General features: G+C 33.6%; 1 protein-coding gene across 3 annotated transcripts in view; it reads left to right on the forward strand.

Moving 5' to 3' along the window:
• The window catches only part of LOC136037293 (protein vav-like), a 110,235-nt gene that overhangs the window by 58,391 nt on the left and 29,312 nt on the right, over positions 1-22,532 (forward strand). The window contains exons 6-9 of one of the 3 annotated variants that reach the window (XM_065719933.1): positions 333-451; positions 4,646-4,694; positions 7,623-7,709; positions 18,508-18,716. In XM_065719933.1, the coding sequence (XP_065576005.1) occupies positions 333-451; positions 4,646-4,694; positions 7,623-7,709; positions 18,508-18,716 (464 nt within the window). Of the gene's footprint in view, positions 1-332; positions 452-4,645; positions 4,695-7,622; positions 7,710-7,881; positions 7,903-18,507; positions 18,717-22,532 lie in introns of all 3 variants that reach the window. The other 2 variants (XM_065719934.1, XM_065719935.1) reach the window with 2 other exon arrangements.

A 22,532-nucleotide genomic window follows, 5' to 3' on the forward strand; every position in this document is an offset into this window, starting at 1 on the left:
CTCTTTACGCTAAAGTTTGAATTTTGTCCCTATTCTTTAAGAATGACCCCTGAAACACAAGGGCTGAAGAGTGAGGTGCTGAGGAGGAGGCAACCTCCTTCATATACGTAATAATTTCTGTTCGTTTTAAGTTTTAATATTACTCCTTACTTTCAGTTGAAAAAACTTGTCTTTTTTTATTTATATCGGAGTTTAAGAAAATAGATTTATTCAAATAAATTGCTAGTAAATTTTGTCCCATTTGTGTCGATTCTTCCTCAGACTCGTTATATCCCATTTTTCTCAATGTTATTTTTTTTATTCTCATATTTTCTTATTTTTGATCATTTTAGGCTAGCATATCTGACTTAGAAATGCCCGAGGGAACGACTTTAAAAGACTATGGAAGACTGCTTCGAGATGGGGAGATTAAGATAAAATGCCATGATGAAAATAACAGAATCAAACCAAGGTAAGGAGTAGCGCAAGTGTAGTTCACAATTAACCATATTTTTTTTAATCAAGCATATTTAGTTTATCCGCGTATTCGGTCTGTGTTGACTATGTCTGTTTGGTTTATCTCGGTATGAAAAAATCCCAATTGTTTGGGAGACAAGGAAGATAAAAATGGCTTTTATACTCTGAAGCAAAGTTGTGACAAAAGATTTTGTCAAATAGCCCGAGTCGTTCCTAGGGTTGGTGGTACCCGGGACAAAATTAATTACAGCGCCCTCTCCTGATTCAAATATAAGCAAAAAAGTCGAATATTTAAATCTGGAGATTCTTCTTGTTGTTGTGAAGAACGAAAAATAGATGCTTTGAATACAATTTGTCATTTTTACTCATGCATAAATAGAAAGCTTTGATTCAATTTAAAGATAATTTTACCAACCAGAGAACCGACTAATAGAGCTCCGAATCGCCCTGTTAAGGAGCCATCTTTTTTTCTGAGTGGCTGCCAAATGAGCATATAAGCTGTGGTAGCTGGAGCGTGAAGCCCGTGGGCTTCACGTTTTATATGGGATAAAAAATACACGAGATGTGTATTTAGTTTCTTTTTTGGAGGGAAGGGGAGAGGGAAATTTGTCCATATTAATAACATAATTAATAACAAAAGCCAACCGAATTATATGAGATATCGGATAATTTTTAATCATGACAATCGGGGCAGATAACAGGGCCAAAAGCCCAATCGCCGCCCATGTGCTGAAGTGTGATTCAAGTGGTTCTGATTTGCTGTGATTCAAGTGATTTGCTGGCCTAATAGAGTACACAGTTTATTACTTTAAATTGACAACTAACTACATACAAGAGATTTTTTATGACGCGCAATAAAACGTTAAGTTTTAAATGTAATATTATGGGTAATATTTTTTTGTCTTCTTATTTTGAATCTTGCACAATCGCATTCATGTCATCGTAATCGCTCGATAAATTGTTTACAGAGAAACCTGTCTTTTTGCTGAACCTATGATTTAGTGGATATGACTTGAATGATGAGGTCATTTTTAGTCATTTAGGTCCTCTTCTCTAACTGATTGATTATTACCATTGTTTCTATGAGTCTTGTTAGATGCGTGGAACTGTTTCGCGTAATGCAATACTTAAAAAAAATCCCGGTATATAATCAGGAAATAATGGCTATAGGTGTTTGATTGTAATGTTCAATAAAACTCTGGTTTAACCCATAAAGGTGGTTCGATACCTTGCCTTAAACGCTTTTCCTATCTTGTCCATTATATTTTTATTTAGACTTTATAGCCAAACTGTTTAAAGTTGATTGGGCGGTCATGATATAACTTGTAGAGCTTTGATAAGAATTCGAATGAATGACTGAAAACTAACAGCTGGAGCCTATTTTCCAAGAAATCTTAGAAAAACAATCTAACTTTTCCTGTTTTGTGTCGGAAATAAAGATGTTCAGATTCAATGAAACTTACATTATTAGATGTAATTTTGTGTAATTGTGAATTTTGTGGTATATATATATATATTTTTTTTTTTTGTAGAAATATTTATAAGTAAGATTTTTTCACGAAACCAAATTTCGTGATCAAGCCACAGATATTCAATAGCTCTCAATGGTGGCTAGTCCCTCAGAAGAATTTACTCATGGACCCTTTGTCTTTGAGGTGGCCAACTGATGATGAGGCTCGCAAAATGATTTTGAGGTATCGAATTCCCTTAAGAATGAGAAGGGGAGAAATTAAAACAATATCGATTGCTGGTTTAATTGATGAGGAAATGGACTTGATTGCTATTACATTAGTTCATGATAGTTTGTAATTCATTTTCACCTTTGTGATCCCCTTTGTGATCAAAACTCGAGGTAGAAGTAAGCAACTTATTTCAAAAATACGAAGGACGCTACCAATTCATTGAACAATGCCTTCCTCTAGTTGTTATATAGATTTACACGTCAACTACTAAAAAAGGGAATCTAATTTTTGAAACCTCGTTATTTAAATTAGTAGAATAACTTAAACTATGTCACATATTTTGCTTCTTCCTAAGGGCAATGCAGTGTTGTCGCGTAGATCATAACTCTGAAATTCTGCCAGCCACTATGTAAACGTTTGTTTGTTTGTTTTTTTCTGTTTTTTTTTTATATTACGTAATTTTACAGTATTTTTGTATAGCTTAGGGAGGAAGAATCGCTCCTGTATGGCTAATATTTTATCAGTGAGTGATTCTGCAAGTTTTAAATTTCTTAGGGTAATTCTTAGGTAATTTTGTGGTAATTCTTTCTCTTTGACCTGTCAGAATAGGCCTAATTGATGAGAAACAGCCAAAAAGATAAAGAAAGTAATTGAATCAGAATTACATATTTTGGAAAAGGCGGGAGAATATACATACTTTTTTTTAATAGAGTAGGCTTTGACTGCCTGGACAGACCCGGTAGCTGCTGCCCGCCCGGGTGGACCCGGTAGGCACTTCCTATCCGGACGAAATACCCTAAGTGTTTGCATCTCCCTCATACAATAGAATCACTGCTGTAATTTCTCCAAGGTTGTTTGAGCATCATACCGTTATGTCTAATGAACATATTATACTCTCTGTCCTTTAATTCTGTCCCTCATACCGTTATGCCTAATGAACATATTATACTCTCTGTCCTTATTTCTGTCCATCACACCGTTATGTCTAATGAACATATTATACTCTCTGTCCTTTAATTCTGTCCATCATACCGTTATGTCTAATGAACATATTATACTCTCTGTCCTTTAATTCTGTCCCTCATACTCTTATGTCTAATAAACATATTATACTCTCTGTCCTTTAATTTTGTCCCTCATACCGTTATGTCTAATGAACATATTATACTCTCTGTCCTTTAATTCTGTCCCTCATACTTTTATGTCTAATGAACATATTATACTCTTTGTCCTTTAATTCTGTCCATCATACCGTTATGTCTAATGAACATATTATACTCTTTGTCCTTTAATTCTGTCCATCATACCGTTATGTCTAATGAACATATTATACTCTCTGTCCTTTAATTCTGTCCCTCATACCGTTATTTCTAATGAACATATTATACTCTTTGTCCTTTAATTCTGTCCCTCATACCTTTATGTCTAATGAACATATTATACTCTCTGTCCATCATACCGTTATGTCTAATAAACATATTATACTCTCTGTCCTTCTTTCTGTTCATCATACCGTTATGTCTAATGAACATATTATACTCTCTGTCCTTTAATTCTGTCCATCATACCGTTATGTCTAATGAACATATTATACTCTCTGTCCTTTAATTCTGTCCCTCATACCGTTATGTCTAATGAACATATTATACTCTCTGTCCTTTTATTCTGTCCCTCATACCGTTATGTCTAATGAACATATGATACTCTCTGTCCTTTAATTCTCTCCATCATACCCTTATGTCTAACGAACATATTATACTCTCTGTCCTTTAATTCTGTCCCTCATACCTTTATGTCTAATGAACATATTATGCTCTCTGTCCATCATACCGTTATGCCTAATGAACATATTATACTCTCTGTCCTTATTTCTGTTTATCATACCGTTATGTCTAATGAACATATTATACTCTCTGTCCTTTAATTATACTCTCTGTCCTTTTATTCTGTCCCTCATACCGTTATGTCTAATGAACATATACTCTCTGTCCTTTAATTCTCTCCATCATACCCTTATGTCTAATGAACCTATTATACTCTCTGTCCTTTAATTCTGTCCCTCATTCTGTCCTTTTATTCTGTCCCTCATACCGTTATGTCTAATGAACATATTATACTCTCTGTCCTTTAATTCTCTCCATCATACCCTTATGTCTAATGAACATACTATACTCTCTTTCCTTTAATTTTTGCAATTTTGGCTTTGTCTGTTCTCCCAGAGGCTCCTCTTTTCTAATTTATACACTCATTTATTTCTGTAAAAATCGAGGGATATAAAGACAAGTAAATAAAGATAAGTAAAGTATAAGTAAATAAAAATTAAGTAAAGATTAGAAAAATGGAAACAAAACAGCAGGCTTCGAAAAAAAATGAACAAAGTATGTCAAGTGAAGTTAACGATAAGTTTGCATTAACATGAGCGTTTAATCTCTGATTATATTTCTTATGGTTTTTTCTTCTCTCTTTCTGCTAAGTTTTTTTGTACATCAGTTCGTTTTTATTTTCAGGTATATCTTTGTGTTTGACAAAGTTCTTCTGATGTGCAAAAGTACAAAGGTAGGATTTAGCTGTGTGTAAAAACATTGCGCTTTCTATTATGATTTTGGCTGATTTTTTAGGCTACTCTCAAATCAAATATGATTACTTTTTTCAACTTCTTTATTTCGCTCCAGCATTTAAGGAATAGAAGCTAAATGAAAAGATTTTCATGAAAAGATAAAGAGTTTATTTTCATGGATAAAGAGTTTATAAGCAAAGTCACATTCAAAGATAAAGAATAAAAAAGGGGAAACGATGAAAAAATTGAAATTTCCAAGTGCCTCAATGTCCAATTTGAAGTTTTAAAGTTGCTTTCTTCACACTAGAAACCCTGATTCCATCGGGGAGCTACGGTTTTTTCAAGCCTTTCTTCCTCAGCCCATATCTGAGAGTATGAGAATAACTGAAAAGATGAAATGCTTAAGTTTGTCACATACGCTGATTATTTTTCCGGTAACTGGAGGGGGGGTTCACATAAATAGCACCAACAAGTTTTCTACAACATTGATGTAAAAAATATATGGCAAAATTGTAGAAATTTTGTGATTATTAGGGGGGATACGGGCGCAAAGGCCCCTTTTACGTACCTATCTACCCTACTAATCACAAAATTTCTACAATTTTGCCATAATGTCTTATATTTTCTACATTAATGTCGGAGAAAGCTTTTCGGTGCTATTTATGTGACCCCTTCCCCCCAAATATAACGATTTAGTTGGATTTGCATTCTTCCAAAAGAAGTAGTAGCAGTATTTTGTGAATCAGTAAGTGGGGTTTAAAGAAGTGTTTTATCTTACTTTCAGCCCTCCCCCCTAACTTTTGTTCAGGATGTGAGAATTGATGAAAAAAATTAGCTGTAAGTAGAAGAATTTAATAGTCAAAGCTGTGAAGCATTAGTATATTAGTTGTGAAGTATTTTGTAAGCCTTTTACTCATCACTAAATCTGGTTTAGGAAGATGCTTCGTTTTTTCTATTGTCTTGTGAAGACAGTAGTAGTTGGCTAAATCTGGCTTAGGAAGATGGTTCTTTTTCTCTATTGGGTTGTGAAGACAATTTAACGATTTTTCAATGATTCCTCTAAAAAAAAAAAAAAAAAAAAAAAAATAAAAAAAAAAAAAAAACAGATAATTTCAAAATTTTTTGCCATTCCAAGGCTTGGCTTTGTTCGTGCAATAGTATGTCAAGATTGTGATTAACTTTACATCTTAAATGCGTAAGTTCTTCGAAAGGGGGGGGGGCGAGAGTGTAATGCTTTATTTATTCAATATACTCAAAATCGAAGAGTATATAAAATACATAGGTGAAATTCCAAAAATGATCCAACAAATGAAACAAAGCAACGATTTACCATATGCTTAAAACAGCACTGAATAAAATACTTCAAAAAATTTTGAATATCAAATATTGTTTAAATTCTGGAATCAAGGGAAAAGCTTATGCATAAAGAGAATATATTCAGACGTACGATAAGAGTTATCTCAATAATGGGTTACTCCAACGGCTTTTTAATAAAAAGCTTGCTCATAGTTTAATGTTTTATCAATGTTTTCTGAAGACGAGGGAGGGGTATCTTTAGATGGCTACCATACCCTATTCCTACCAATCCCATCGATGTAAAGATATTACAATCGTTCTCAGAATTTCCTCTTAAGGGAGCAAGGAAAAGAGAAATTGGTTAAGACTTATTGCAGAATTTTCTTTTAAATGTCAAACCGTCCATTTTTAATTATTCGGATACCGTAAAAACGAGGATTCTTTTGTATTTATGCAAAGGGACAGAATTCTAGTCTCGATATGGAACTTTTCGGAATTTTACAAGCCGGAGGTCCTCCCTTGTCTGTACGTATATCTGAGCGTACAGACAAGGCAAGGAACGTTTTGTACGTCTGTACGTTTTTTTTTCCAATCAGCTTTGTAAATTATTTAGACGCTAGTATCCGACGTCATCAAATTTATGAATCGACTAAGTGGCACAGATGGAGAAAATCTCCCGTGTATTTGTCAGTGTACGACATCAGTATACATCCATATTTCGATGAAATCACAATTTCTTTGAAATATTGCGGTCTCCTAGAATTTAGCCTAGTAAAGGATGAACCACGGCCCGTAGTAAAAAAATTATAAAAAACGTGTTTTAAAACTTAAGTGATACAGATGTTGAACGTCATCCGAATATTCATCAATGTTTGATATCGACGTACCTAATGCCCAATAAAAAAGTAAAAAATTTTGAAATTTTATGATCTTGTAAAATCTTAGAGAGTGTAAAGGTGCGTATCTATCTCGTGTTTACGTACACGTGAGCTAACAAACTTTTTTTTTTATTCGACTTCAAAATTATCTAAAAGAAAGTATCTTATGTCATCGAAATCATCAATCGATCAAGTGATACAGATGTTGAACATCTTTCGTATTGGTGGATAGATGGATAAATGTATTTCAAAAGACTTGGGGCCATGTACACAAAAGGTGTATACAAAATAAGTAAATTACTAACAAAACAAATTATGAAGCACATAAAAAAGGAGTATAAAGCAAAAAAACAATTAATCTATACAAGATAACTTAAAACGCATAAGCTTTACTTATGTATAGTTCTTTCTAAGCATGTATCTTTGTATACACTAATTCGAGTTAAACGAGACTAAAAGAAGGCCATACTGTCGTTGAGTTACATCATTGAAAAATGTCAGGAAGCTGTAGATTAATCTCATATATGTTTCCCCCTGAACTCAGAAAGCACAGAGCACTCCCGGAGAAAATGATCCAAATCTTCATTACCTGATATCAGCATACTATATCAATAAGCGATACAAATTTAATTTATTAGAAATGTTACGATCACTTAGAATTTTAGAGAGTTTGAAGCCAGGCCATCTCACTCGTGCATGCGTCCAAGTGAGATAACCAACTTCTTTTTATAATCAACTTCATAAATTATTTAGAAGAGAGTATCTGACGTCATCAAATTTATGAATCGACTCAGTGGCACAGATGTAGAGCACCTTCCGTATATTCATCAATTCGTTGAGGTACTTAAATACTAAAAGGGCTCACTGTTATTGTGTTGTGATACGAGCTGATGGGTTTTATGTACTTTAATAAGTGCTTTAACAGAAGGGCTCAGTTGTCATTTGTTGTTTATTGTGTTGTAACTTGAATGGTTGCATTTGTTTGATTTGTGTTTTTCTTTGTGCTGCTAAGATTGTGGAAAAGCTGTTTGGGGTAATGATACTTCTGTCTTTTTATATTTTTTAGCTAGATTTATTATAAGCCAAACAAGGCTATACAACAGAATATTAGAAAATCCAAATCACAGTATAGTACCCTGTTTCTACTCCCCCCCCCTGGCAAAAACAAAAAAAAACTATCACGAACTTATATTACTCTATTTGCTTTTAACAGCAATATTGTGCACACAAATTATTATTTATTTTATTTTTTATTGTAAACCTATCAATGTCATACAACACAGTATTCTATAATACATATCACAAAAATTAGATAGCTTTTATGTTTTTAAGTCAAACTTTTTTTCTCTTATCGTTTTTTTTCAACTTTTTATGGCTAGATGATAAATAGAGGCATGCCCATGGCATTGAAACTTAAAGCTTTCATTAACTGCTTAACTACTCACCTTCCAAATTTTAAAGAAAGTTAAACGGAAAGAGTGCGGTACATTTATTGTTGTACCTAATCACAAACACTAAAGCAAAGACTAGTCACATATTGTGACCTAAAGGTCGTATATGATGATTTCATACTCCTGATTTAATTGCTAAAAACCGCTCCTTGAGCTGCATTCAAAGGGAGGATCAGCAAGGTAGCTTATTTTCACTATTCATGATTTGCATTACCCTGCATGTCATAAAATAACATGTTCTCCAATCAACACACTTTTCAAATATTATACTTGCTACCGTGCCTCTGAGAAGTAGAATAATAACATATGCTTACTTACTTAACTCCCACCCGGTCCGGTCGAGTGACTTGGGGCTTATCCTCTTATGGCATAATAACAGTATTTTCAGCATGCCTCCCTATTTGTCCCAGTTCTCAGCAGTACTAGGAAAAGGTGGTCGGAAAACTTTTCTTGCCAACGCTTGTTAGATCGTCCTCTTAGGTGAGAGGTATTTATTCTTCCGGTAAAGTCTATTTTGGGGAATACGTACGCTGAATGTGCCCTAACCATGGAAGCTTCAAAAGACATGTAAAAAACAAAAGTGTATAATAGAATAACCATGGCCCTAACCATGCCCTAACCATGGGCTAATAATAGGGCTAACCTAATAGGGCTAATAATAGCCCTAACCATGGAAGCTTCAAAAGACATGTAAAAAACAAAAGTGTATAATAGAATAACCATGGCCCTAACCATGGGCTAATAATAGGGCTAACCTAATAGGGCTAATAATAGCCCTAACCATGGAAGCTTCAAAAGACATGTAAAAAACAAAAGTGTATAATAGAATAACCATGGCCCTAACCATGGGCTAATAATAGGGCTAATAATAGCCCTAACCATGGAAGCTTCAAAAGACATGTAAAAAACAAAAGTGTATAATAGAATAACCATGGCCCTAACCATGGGCTAATAATAGGGCTAACCTAATAGGGCTAATAATAGCCCTAACCATGGAAGCTTCAAAAGAAATGTAAAAAACAAAAGTGTATAATAGAATAAATTTTGAAAAGATAGGCAATATGCCTTTTGCCAAAAAAGAGATATTCAGCTCAGGCACGTACACTGCAATTGCATTTTGTGGCGGTTCCGTCTTCGGCTCCCCTACTCCACTACGCACTGTGGTAGTTTTGGTCTCTTTTGCGTCTGGGGAAAAATCTTAATTAGTGCCCCCTCCCCCACCCCCTTTCTCTCACAAAATTTTCATTTATTACCAACATTCTTTTCCATTTATTAATTAATTGATAAATTATTCTTTGATTATTTTAATTTATTATATTAATTATTTAATTGTTGTTAATTATTTTGATTTAAAGATTTTAATTATCGTTATTTAATTATCATTATTTTTTTGCTTTATTCTTATTTTAATAATTAATTTATAATATATTAACTATTTAAATTTATTAACCGCGCCTTCTAACTTACTTTAGTAAAAATAAAATTTCAAAAATCACAAAATGATTATAACCGTTAGATGCGCCGGGGCAAGTGACCCCTATGTCTAACCTAAGATCGCCTCTGATAAGATCCAAGCTTTATGTCGATACATGGAAGTTGTAATGTAATGTAGATATAGTACAATGATTAAAATGATCGATTTTCACGTTTTGAGACCATATTATAAAAACTTCTCATATCTCGTGACAAGATATTAAATTAATAGTTCGGGTATGCTGCATATTCAGATATTCAATAAAATGTCTTGTGGGCGAGCCAACATATGGCATGATCGCACGTTTCTGACCTCTGGACCTAGTCCGCCCTCTCCCCTCCGTCCCAAAATGTCTTGATTTTGAAATTTTTTATAGTTTCTTCCTTATGTCTAAAAGTCACCTGTTTACCTGTTCATGGAAAACTGTTCAGACAGCTGACAGCTGTTCAGACAAACTGTTCAGTCACCTGTTCAGACAAATTTTACCCATCTCCCTCCTAGAACAAAACAGCGAACGTGGTAGACCCATTCCCTATTCTTAATAAATACAGACTACGGCTGTGAAGTAATTTATGATTGACTGAAATGGAATTTATCGCTCATCTTTTTTTATTGAAAACTGAGCAAAATTTGCAAAAAGATGGTTAAGATATTTGAAAAAATGTCTGCGTATTTTAATCACTTTATCTAGCCATACACTAAAAGATCTAAAGCCGAAATGGCCAGTCGTGACTAAAACAGAGAACTGAATATAAAGACGACATACGGGTCCATGACCAGTAAATGAAAGCAAAGAAAAACAACAAAAACTAAACGATTATTTCGCCCTTGTATAACAAGGCGTCTTCAACGTAAAAAACGAAACAAGAAACTAAAACAAAAAAATATATATACAACTAAATAGATTAAAATAAAATACACAATGTACAATTACTTACATTTACAATTTGCAGTCACCTTCATCAAACCACATCTATAGATTTTATTTTAGCCTATTTTAGTTTTATATTTTATACATATTCTTTGACATATTTTGACATATGATATTTGTTACTATTTGAAAAGAGGATTTCAAGTAACTTTAATGAGGATTTTAGTAGCTGAAATCCTCATTGTTGAATTATCTTAACTGAAATTTTCCATTTTGAACAATAAGGTAAATTTTATTTTTGCTTGGGTAGCACTGAGGTAGTATTGATGTGTTTGGTTTTTTTGTCTCCAGCTGTGATGTATATTCTTTTTTTGTTACCGAATTCTATCTTCGGCCTATTTACTTTGGCCTATTTACGTGTTATGCGTGTTTTGAAAACTTTGGCCTATCTACTTGTTTTTTCGCAGTGTGGCTCAGTGTTAAAGTGCTAAGGACATTGAAAATCAAGCATCAATATTTGAATTCATTAAGCAGAGGATTATAAATCTATATATGTCTTAGGAAACCAATAGCAAAACTTGGGAATTAAATTTTTAATGAAAAAGACCAGAAATTGTAGTCATATAATTTTTGGTAGTGTTCAAGAAAAAGAAATGTGGGTGAAAAATTAGCGATAAAAAATAAAAAATTAGATGGCACCAAACAGCTGAAGGAGATATAGCTTTGATTTGACCGAGAGGTGTTGGTGTGTCTAGGTTGGCTCGTTTGTTTGAAAAATTGGAAGTTCTAATTCTCATTTGAGAGTCAAAAGTAATGGAGCTCAACTAGCCTTCTTTTGTGGATTGTATCCGAATAAAATTGTGAGATATCCATTTCAAAACAAAATAGTCCAGAGAACATATGACAATGCCTCCAAGGTTGACACAACCCCATAGAGCCCTGGGCCAAGGGCTGTAAGTTATGCCTTAGGGTCATATATATACAGGGTTTTTATAGAATGGGCAGTATAAACTTCAGATGGGGCTCACTTGATTTGAAATCGGATGTTATAGTGCTCGTTTTAGAGTCAAAAGTGATTTGAGAGCAACCAAAAACCACCCTCCTTCCACGCCCATAATTTCCCAAAAACAAACATCCAAACAAAGTTTTTAGACATCTATTTTTTCAACATTGTTGAAAGGCTCAGTAATTATATGTGTGTGGTAGTCAGACCACAGACTCAACCAGAGGCATGGTGTGTCTCCTTGATTACAAAAATAAACAAACAATAAATGCACACTTCTCAAAAAGATAAAGAACAAAAAAATTAATTACCATTAATAAACAATTAATTAATTTTATTATCAAAATAATAAAAAAAAATATTTTTAATGAAATAGACCAAAAATTGTAGTCTAATAATTTTTTTAGTAGTGTTTAAGAAAAAGAAACGTGGGTGAAGAATTAGCAATAAAAAATGAAAAACTAAATGGCACCAATGCTGAAGGAGGTATAGCTTTTATTTGACCCTGAGGTAGAGGCCTGGTGTGTCTCCTTGATTACAAAAATAAACAAACAATAAATGCACACTTTACAAAAAGATAAAGAACAAAAAAATTAATTGGGATAGATTAAAATCATCAAAAAATTTACATTTTTATTAGAATTGCCTGCTACTGTATGTTGAAAGAATTATATTCTTTAAATCCATTCTAAAGGGCGACGGCTCAGTCATCAATCCAAATAACTTGTATGATTTGAAAATTTGAAAAGTAGTATTGATTTATCTCCTTTTTTTGTTCCTGAATTCTAAATCATTGAAGAATTATTAGTGTGTGGGGGTTGTATCATCTTGCTCATGATAAACCTTTTTAGTTTGTCGAACTATCTAGAATTAATTGGGCGGTCTTGCCATTACTTATAGAGCATGGACAGAAGATCCGAATAAACGACAGAAAACTAAAAGTTGACACCATTTTTTCCGGAAATCTTGGAAAAACCTTTTAATTTGTTTTGTTTTGTCCCGGAGATAGAGATATTCAGATTTAATGAAACTTGAATAATTAGAAAGTGTGATTTTTTTTTCGATTGATTGGAGAAATATTTTCTTTTTGAAGTTCATGAAAGGGCAGTTTCTAGAAATATTCTATATAATATATAATAGAATATAAGTATATCTGCGTGGAAAACGTCAAAAATCAGTTCAAGGAAGTATCTTATGATTGATATGATACATTAAAGATCCATGTGGTGCTACCCGCTTTAATCAAAAATCTTGCCAACAGAGGGGACAGAGGAGGCACTTGCCCTGGAAGTAAAATTTTAGGGGAGCAAAATTTTAAGTCAGTAATCTAACATTTACAATCATATGTAATCTTTTAAATGCCATTTTTATTAAAAAAAATAGAAGGCGCAGTCGGCAGTAAGTATAAGGACATTATATCTGAAATCTTCATTTTTTTAGAAGGCCTATATTTTCTCATATAAATTAAGAAAAGCTCGATTTAAATAAATGAAATGTTTATTAATAAATACAAATTTTGTTAAGTAATGAAAATTTTATCAAAATTAGTCTGAACCGGGCATAGGAGAGGTCAGAACCGTCGCTGTATGGATGTTTCCACTCTTTATTAAGCTCCAGTAATGAAAAAGCCATTTTCCTCTGTATTTATCATGGTTGCAGCAATATTTTGAACCTTGTAAAGAGCAAACTACAACCCATAATAACCGAAACTTTAAATTAATAAAAGGAGCGAAATGTCCAAAAGAATTGTGAAATCTATGTCAATAGTATGGATGGGGAGGATGTACCACTGTCAAAAAGAAAAAAAAATTTAACAGTAGATCAAACAATTGGAAATAAAGTGAATTGATGAAGAAGCGATGTTCTCAGACAAAAAAGTAGAAACTAGAATTAACAACATTATTCAAAAACTCCTGAACAACCGGCCTCCTGTTGCTATATTTTACATTTTCATTAGCATGGAAAAACTGAATAGATTTTTGTTAACATGCTCCTTGAAGGACAAGTTTCATCAAAACAAATACACAAGTATTTAACGGAATCCTTACGCTAAATAATACCTTTAACGGCAATGTGCTTAGTCCCCTCCCCTTGTACCCAAATTTTAACTATAAAAAGTTTTATGTGCCCTTTGGCTATGGGTGAGCCCAGAAATACATTTGTGGGCCGAGGGATAAAGTTTAATAATGATTTTTTTATATTCCATCATTTTTTATGTATTTAGTATGACATATCTAATGATGTCATACTAAACTATTTCTGTATGATGCTGTGCTACATGACCCAATGGTATCATGCTAAAATGCCTCTATATAGTGTAAATAATTTTGGTTACATTTGCTAAGACGATAGCTTCAAAAACCTTAAATATAGGAAAAGCATTAAACACAGGAAACTTTTAGCTTAATATTTCTCTGTCAAATGATAAAATTGACCATTAAATTCAGTGAAGTCTTACAGTTGAAAGTAATTACAAAGTAGTTACTCTTTTTGCTGACGTCATTTTTCTACGTTTCGGGTGGTGTTTGCGTGACGTCATTTTCCTCGTTTTGGGTGAAACTTTAAGCGGATATAAATACGGGCCGGAACTTCGTAAGAGGTCAGTATCAAAAACAAGCTGTACCTCAACAGTTCATTTATTAATAGTATCGATTATGCAAGTAGAAATGTCAGAAGAGGGTAGTCTAGAAGTGCAAACAAATAGAGCTTACAATACCAGGTCTTCAAATAGGATGAAGTCTTTACGTTTTCAATATAAACTCGACGATGATGAATTAGAGAAAGACCTAAGCAGTGTCTATGATCTTACTGACTTGGAAGATAGTGAAGATGAATGGAAGCCACCAAAAGGTGATGATGAAGATTACTCTGATGATGAGTTCGATAGCGTATGCAGGAATGAAGACAGATTAAGGATTGCTCATTATTTAACTAACGAGCTCGAATCTATGCCAAAAAGTAAAAAGAAGAAGACTAAAGCTGCCGAGGTAAAGAGTCAAAATAGAAAAAGAAATAGCAACTTGAATTATGGAGAAAAAAGAAACAGGAATGCAAAAGCCGCTAAGGAAATGAGAGAGCGGAAAAAACTGTACATAGAAGCTTTAAAAGAAAACGTTATTGATCTTGAAAACAGCATTGCCGTGTTAGAAAAAGAGATAAGCTACTATAAGCTTCGGATGAAAGGATGTTAATTCAAGATGTTAAAGCACAAAATACATGAAGTGAAATTTTTAAGAGTTTTTGGCCAATTTGTCATCTTGGAAGCTATGTTGCGACGATTTTACATCATTCAAGATTTTTTGTCAGTTTTGGTAATATTCTCAACCTTGAATTTCGAGACAACACCCTCCACTAGAATGAAAAGTTGAATATGATTTTACACAGTACTTTTGTTTATTCTTGTGAAAGAAAATAAAATTATATTATTATTTTAAACTTTTCTTGCATTATGCTCTAAAGGAATGCTGTCGCTAAATCAGGCTTTCGGTGCTCCAAACTCGGGGTGGCAATTTTCTAATTTTGGGGCTCAATGGTTCTACAGTTCGGATAGCATGTTGCAATTCTGATGCTCTTTAAAAACTAATGGACAAATTTGATGACATTGTAGATACTTTCTAGCATAGATGTTTAATTCTTATGACTATATTTTTAAGGTGGGCGTGGAGGGGTAGTACATTAACAGATCTTTGATCCATGTTTTCAACTATATTTATTTTTACCTTCTGTTTTCTTAATGTTACGGGTTTAGCAAGTAATTACCCTTCTGGTCCCCTTGCACTATCATGTCATCTAATTTACTTTTTTGTATTTACTGGCACCGAAATTAGCAATAAGCATACCCGTCTATAATACATTTGAACTGCTCGGGTACGGAAAATAGTGAGCTGCAGCCCCGACTTTTGTTTAGTGCATAGCTTTTTGGTTTGTGTTAATGCGCTGCTTTTGGTATCTGGCCTACATTGTGTTCACATTATCTCTTTCTCTCTCTCATTTACCCTCTCATTTTTCTCTCTCCTTCTTTCTCTCTTTTTTTCTTTGACTGTATTTTCTATAATAAACCTCTTTTGAAATTTGCATTATTACCCCCACATTTCGAAGAAGACGGAAATATTAAAAATAGTCAGAATTCATTGGGAGAAGAGGTGAAGAATGGGGAGGGATGAATTTCGATATCCCTGCCAAAATCTGTATGATAATAATCTATTATAGTCAATCAGCATCCATCCAAAAATATGGTAAGAGGCATGTACACAGTAATTAATTTTAAAGGGAATAGGGCAATTTGCAACACCCACTCCCACTTATCCTAAGGGAAACAAATCAAAACCAGGTTAATTGTTTCAAAAAAATTCCATAATTGTTCCAAAATCTGTATGATAATAATCTATTATAGTCAATGGGCATCCATCCAAAAATATGGTAAGAGGGATGTACACAGTAATTAATTTTAAAGGGAATAGGGCAATTTGCAACACCCACTCCCACTTATCCTGAGGGAAACAAATCAAAACCAGGTTAATTGTTTCAAAAAAATGGGAAATTTCGTCTAGAATCAGGTCATCTCTGAGAAGGGTACGGAGTCGTATGTTCTCACTCTACGTACTTGTCGCACTGTAGTTAATAAAATACGTTAAAAAATACGTTTCTGAAATATTCTCCTCCTCCCTTTTTTTAAGAATAGAATCTAAGTCTTTGTAATTCAACTTGGCCTTTTTATTTATCTAAGCGTAATGAAGTACAACTATTTTAATGAAAAGAACAAAAGAGGATAAAGGCCAACCCCAAACATAAAAATGCATTCTTCTTATGTTGTATTAACTAACTTTGATTTATTGTACTCAACTTTTCCAAGCCATATCTTCAAAGCTCCCATAATAACTGACAATTTGGGCTCTGTTGTGCATCCACATGAAACCTCTAAGCACAGCACATATGAAGGAGGCCTGGCGGCTCTTTCTGGATGTCCTTGGTGCCTCCGCCGACAGAGAAGGAATTAAGGCCTAAAATACGACGCATTTCGTATTAGACAGCAGCAAATTAGACGGTTTTCTAGGGAAAAATTTCTACACTACCAGCCAAAATTGGGGGCAATGCTAACACTAGGGGAACGTCAATGCCATCTAAGGCCTTATTAGTAGATCCAGAATAATCAGTGTCTCCTCTAATGCTCTAATTAGAATGGTACTATTGAATCATGATCGGACGTAGCTCGAGTAGAGAATGTTTTTTTTTTTGGGGGGGGGGGCAACTTTAAAGAAATTGCCAAAATGTAAGGAAAACCTAGTAAATTGTAGGAAGATGTCTCTACATTTCCGTTAAGACTGTCTAGTAACTCACTCAACTTCTTTATGTACGAACTATGATTTGTACCTGTCATTGTACCTGTCATAAATTTGGCAATTTATTTGTGTTTATTTTTATTTTTATTTTTTTACTCGGTTTCCTCAACTTGCTGACTTTTTTGTCACAAAGTTATTTGTAATATAAATTTGTGAACCATTTTCCAAATTTTTGTCAGTATATGCACTTTTAATGACAAAATAATAATACAACATTAAAACCCCACCCCCACCCCTTTTTTGTATGCTCCCCCTTGTTTAAATAAAGCAACATGAACAGGTGGTTGGGTACAGCAAAAAGTGTAAAACCAATTTAAGACTTGATGTTGGCAGTGATAAGAACACTTGCCTGTTGCCATGGTAACTTGGACACGATGAATTTTTGTCTTAGAAAAGACTATTTTTAGTCTTAGGGATGACTAAAAAGTGGAAAATAACAATAAAAAAATTAGCTTGTTTTCAAAGTTGAATAAAACATATTTTTTCTCTTTCGAGAATATATAAGTGAAAATGAGGGGCACAAGACGGATTGGGCTTTACTTAACTTATCCTTTTTAACTCGTTTTCCACAACTCACTGACTTTGTTCTTTTATGAATTTGTAACTTGATCAGTTTGATATTTATGTTATGTAAAGCTCAATCCGTTCTGTGCCTCATGCTTTCATTTTTGTTCTTAGATTTTCAAAAAAAAGTTCTAGTTTTTAGTCCATTTTGAAAACGAGTTTAAAAAGATTATATGTAACATTTTATATCAGAAAATATAGCAGATACACATTATTATGGTATTTAGGGAACATTGTGATACTTTTTCTATCAAGAAATGCATAATTTAGAATGTAAAATTTTAATTTCATAATTTTAACTATATATAACCTTTTAAATTAAAACTATATTTATATAATTTAAAATTATAGTTCAGTTATATAATTAAATATATATTTTTTACAGGAGGCATTATAAAAATAGCGACAAAGACCACACTGCCTTTCCATAACAAACAAATACAAAGTAGAAACAATAGGGAAATATCCATCCACGGATTTGATTTCCACTGTCTTGAAAAGATTTTCCCTATTGTTTCTACTTTGTATTTGTTTGTTAGGAATTATAAAGTATGAGTGTTTTATATCAAACAGATACTTGCTCCTTAATTTATTTATTCTATAATGGAACCGACAGTCTGTGAAAAAATGAACTCTATTCAGAAAAGAAAAGACCATAAATTTCATCAATTTTTTAACAATTTCAGATAGAGACTATATATAGTAAGGAAATCGGATGGTAATTATATTTGTACTATCACCTTTTGTATGTATAAGTATAATTCGTGAAGTTTCCCAAACATTTGGAAGTATGTCTTTAGGAATACGCGCATTTAGAATATGCCAAAAAAGGAAAAAGACATATTATCAGTAATCTGTACACAATGTGTTGAAAGATCATCAGTACCTATGAAATTTCTATATTATCATGGCCTTTTATCTTGAATATTTTTTTAGAGTGAACAATATATATTCAAACATTCACTGCCATTACAACATTATCGTGTTGAAGATCCACCTGTAAGAAAAGTGACTGCTTTAGGACGAGAATCTCGATGGACCCATCAATTCATACTGGCACATAGGCAAAGCAAAAATGCGTATACGCTGTTTGCCAAAACAGAAGAAATGAAGAAAAAATGGATACGAGCTCTCTATGATGCACTGTAAGTATTGAACGAGAAGGTAAAACTCGCTTAAGTTTAGATTATTCAGATGACTTAAACGTTCCGCGTGCCACACGGTGATGTGGATTAGTGTGATGGAATTTCTACCAGTATCATTACTCTCTCCACCTTCCTTCCTCCTTATTCATTAGCTACTTATACTCCTTATTTCTTCCTTACTCATCCCACCTTCCTCCGCATTATTCATGCCTTCTCGGGCTTCTGTTATGGCTTCTATTATTATAAGTAATAAGAGTAGCAGTAGCAGTAATATCAGTAGAAGCATTAGTAATAGGATGCAAATAGGATGTTCCCAGATCTTTGTTATCTTCGAGGTCATCAACTTCGAGAAACTCAGTTGTAACAAAGTTTGCACAACTTGCTCTCTTGTAATCTCCACAGGTAAAAGTCTAGACGACAAGAATGATAAATCCCATCTTGCTAGTAGCAAAAAAAGTAATAATGGCTGTCCCTGTCAATTGGATAGCTAAGGTTTTCCGAACAGGGGATAATGCCCCCCCCCCCATTACTACCACAATGGAATTAAATCATAAAATTGAATAGAACAAAACTCAGTTTGGCACCCCTTAGAGGCTGCGTTGGGTGGAGCTATTAGTTTTACCCGCCACCCTTAAGCTACATCACTGGTCCCGTGTGGGCAACCTAGTAAAGAATGAGCTCTAGCCCGTAGTAACCAAAAGCTAAGAAATGCGTTTAAAAAATTGTCAAGTAAGAAAGAATCAGCATTTGAACCTGATCAGGATTTGGTAACAGCTATTTCGATTAATTTTAATGACAAAAGTTCGTAGCGAAAACATATTTATGGAAGTTCTGAAAAACAGCCTGAAACTCCAAAAAATAAAATCAGATTGAAGTGAAAACTGCACCTTCTAAATCTTTGTTGCCGAAAACCCTGTATAGGATAATTTTCAGTCCCACATCTTTAACAGCAAGAAAAGTTGCTTTTTCGCATCGGATACTGTATTTTTGTTTTTGTTTTTTTGTCCCGGCCAAAAAAGCACTGAAACATCAATTAGATTCTAGGGCTCCATTGGTATTGCTCGCTAGAGTCCGGTTGAACTGGATGCTAGGGACCCTGTGGTTAGGTTAGGGGGCCTGGTGAAATTGGATACTAGGAGGGCTGATGGAATTGGATGCTAGGGGCCCTTTGGTTAGCTTAGGGGGTTTGGTGAAATTGGATGCTACGGAGTGGGCTGATGGAATTGGATGGTAGGAGCCCCGGTGGTTAGATTAGGTTAGGAGCCCGGTAATATTTGATGCTATGGCCCCTGTTGGAAATGGATGGGAAATTTTATTCCTTTGTGTTTCCTGTTTTCACTGGTATATTTTGCCAGTTTTGTCTTGAAACTTATTTGTTTCCTATATTTGGTTTTAAGTATAAACTTGATAAACTATAAACTTAATATCTATAAATAATTAAACTATAATCGATAAATTATACTAAAATCAAAAATAATCATAATTATAAAATAAAAGTAAATAACTAAAAAAATATTTAAACTAAAATAAATAAACTTAATATCGTTGTATTGCTTTATAGGGGCTCAGTGAAATTGGATGCTATGGCCCCCGTTGGAAGTGGATGCTTGGGCCCTCAGTGAAATTGGATGCTAGGGGCTCCCGGTGGTTAGGTTAGAGGCCCGATGAAATTGGATACTTGGGCCCCGATGGAATTGGATGCTAGAGTCCCCCCCCCCAGTGAAATTGGATTCTAGGGCAATCGGTTGCTAGGTTATGGGGCTTGATCAAATTAGATGCTAGGGGTGCCTAATGGAATTGGATGCTAGGCGGCCTTGTGAAATTGCTCGCTATGGTCCGGCGTCTTGAAGGTTCTCCACTAGCGGACCCTAAAGGTTTTTCCCTGGTCCTCGTAGGTTTTTAATCATAATGTTCTTAAAAATCTTGATTTGGCTGGGTCTAACTGGTTTTTTAAAGATTCAAAGCCTATTACGTAATGTTTGCATCTTGAATAGCGGATCCTGAAGCTTTTTCCGTGGCTCTCTTAGGTTTTTTAAACACTCTATTATGTAACAAGCAAACCCTGTGACATAGGTGTACTATAAACGTTTGCTATAGTATTGCGTCAGACCCAGGTGCGCGTAACAACATCTTGAGGGGCTAGTGGCTCCAATAGTTGACCCCTTATGGCTGCGCTTAAACCTGAAGATAGATCACTGCTAAGCAATTCTTTTTTGCAATCCCTTGCAGTGACCATGGTCTGACGCAATGCCTTGTCATTTCTTTCCAGGTTGCCGCGTGTCATTAACGTGTTATGTCATACCACCAACTTCTACATAGAAAAGAATATGTTAGGAGATGCTCTAAACCACCCGAGCATGTTAGAACTAACTTTGCAGTCCCAAATGGTCCTGCAAGACTTACAAAGGCGTAAATGTCTTACGAAGGCAACGTGTTGCTATTTCAATTTTCCCCTTCTTTAGCATAAATCTGACGTCGAAAACAAGAAGAAACACGTGTCATCCATAAATCTTGGCTTTATTCTTCGACATATGTCGATAAATATGATCGATATATCGGCATTATAGTTCCGACAAACCTAACAAGTTTGACTCCTTTACAATTCCTGCTGTGGTCTTTTTCTTATTGCATATAAACCTGATAAAAAAAAAATTGTTTCCTTTAATGCTATATTTAATAGATAAGGCTGTTCACTTTAGGAAGTATGACCGAAAGCGACGTCAAATAGTTTTTATCGAACCAGCAATTCCAAAACAATTTTGGGACCAAATTAAGCTAAAAATAAAAACTCGATAAGGGGTTGACTGTTCACTTGACTGTTGACTGTTCACAATTCGTGCTGGGGTCTTTATCTTATTGCATATAAACCTGATAAAAAAAAACTGTTTCCTTTAATGCTATATTTAATCTATAGATATTATATATCATGAAAAGAGAAATCACCAATGCAACAGCACAAACACAAAAAAAAAAGAGACAGAAGGAGAAAAAAAGAAGACAATAATATCTATAGATTAAATATAGCATTAAAGGAAACAGTTTTTTTTATCAGGTTTATAATGTATATTAATGTATATTTATACATACATTATAATAAATTTACTTATAAATTATAATATATAAATTATTTTACATTATAATATATAAATGTATATTTGCTTAAATTACTAAATGTATAATTATAATATACTAAATGTATTACTATAATATGTTAAATGTATTACTAAATGTAATTACTAAATGTATAATTATAATTTACTTTATAAATGCATAAAATAATTACATTATAATATATAAATGTATATTTTTCCAGTTTTGCCATGGAACTTATTTATTGCCTATATTTGGTGTTAATAATGAACTTAATAAACTTAATATCTATCAATAATTAAATTGTTATGAATAAATTACACTAAAATAAGAAAACCTAATTATAAAATAAAAATAAATCACAAACAAATATGTAAACTAGAATAAATAAACTATAAACTTAATATCGTTGAATTGGTTTATAGTCATCGTTACGATCAGTAAGCGTAAAAGGGATTACACTCCCCCCCCCCTTCCACAAATACTTAAATATTTTTAAGATACATTTAGCGTTTTGTATAGGGTTATAAAAGAGATTCTTTTATGGCTGTTGCGTTTCTAATTAAAAATACCGGCAAAATTCAAGCTAGGTTTGTGGTATATTTCTTATCAGCTAATTGCTAACTCCTGTTAAAACAGACTTTGAATCCAGAATCTGTCCGTGGCATTTTGCAAAAAAGGCATATGTCCACTTTTCCTAATTTTACAGGAGAGGAAAAACAATCA

The sequence above is a fragment of the Artemia franciscana genome, chromosome 16 (assembly GCF_032884065.1).
Source record: "Artemia franciscana chromosome 16, ASM3288406v1, whole genome shotgun sequence".
Classification (NCBI taxonomy): Eukaryota; Metazoa; Arthropoda; class Branchiopoda; order Anostraca; family Artemiidae; genus Artemia; species Artemia franciscana.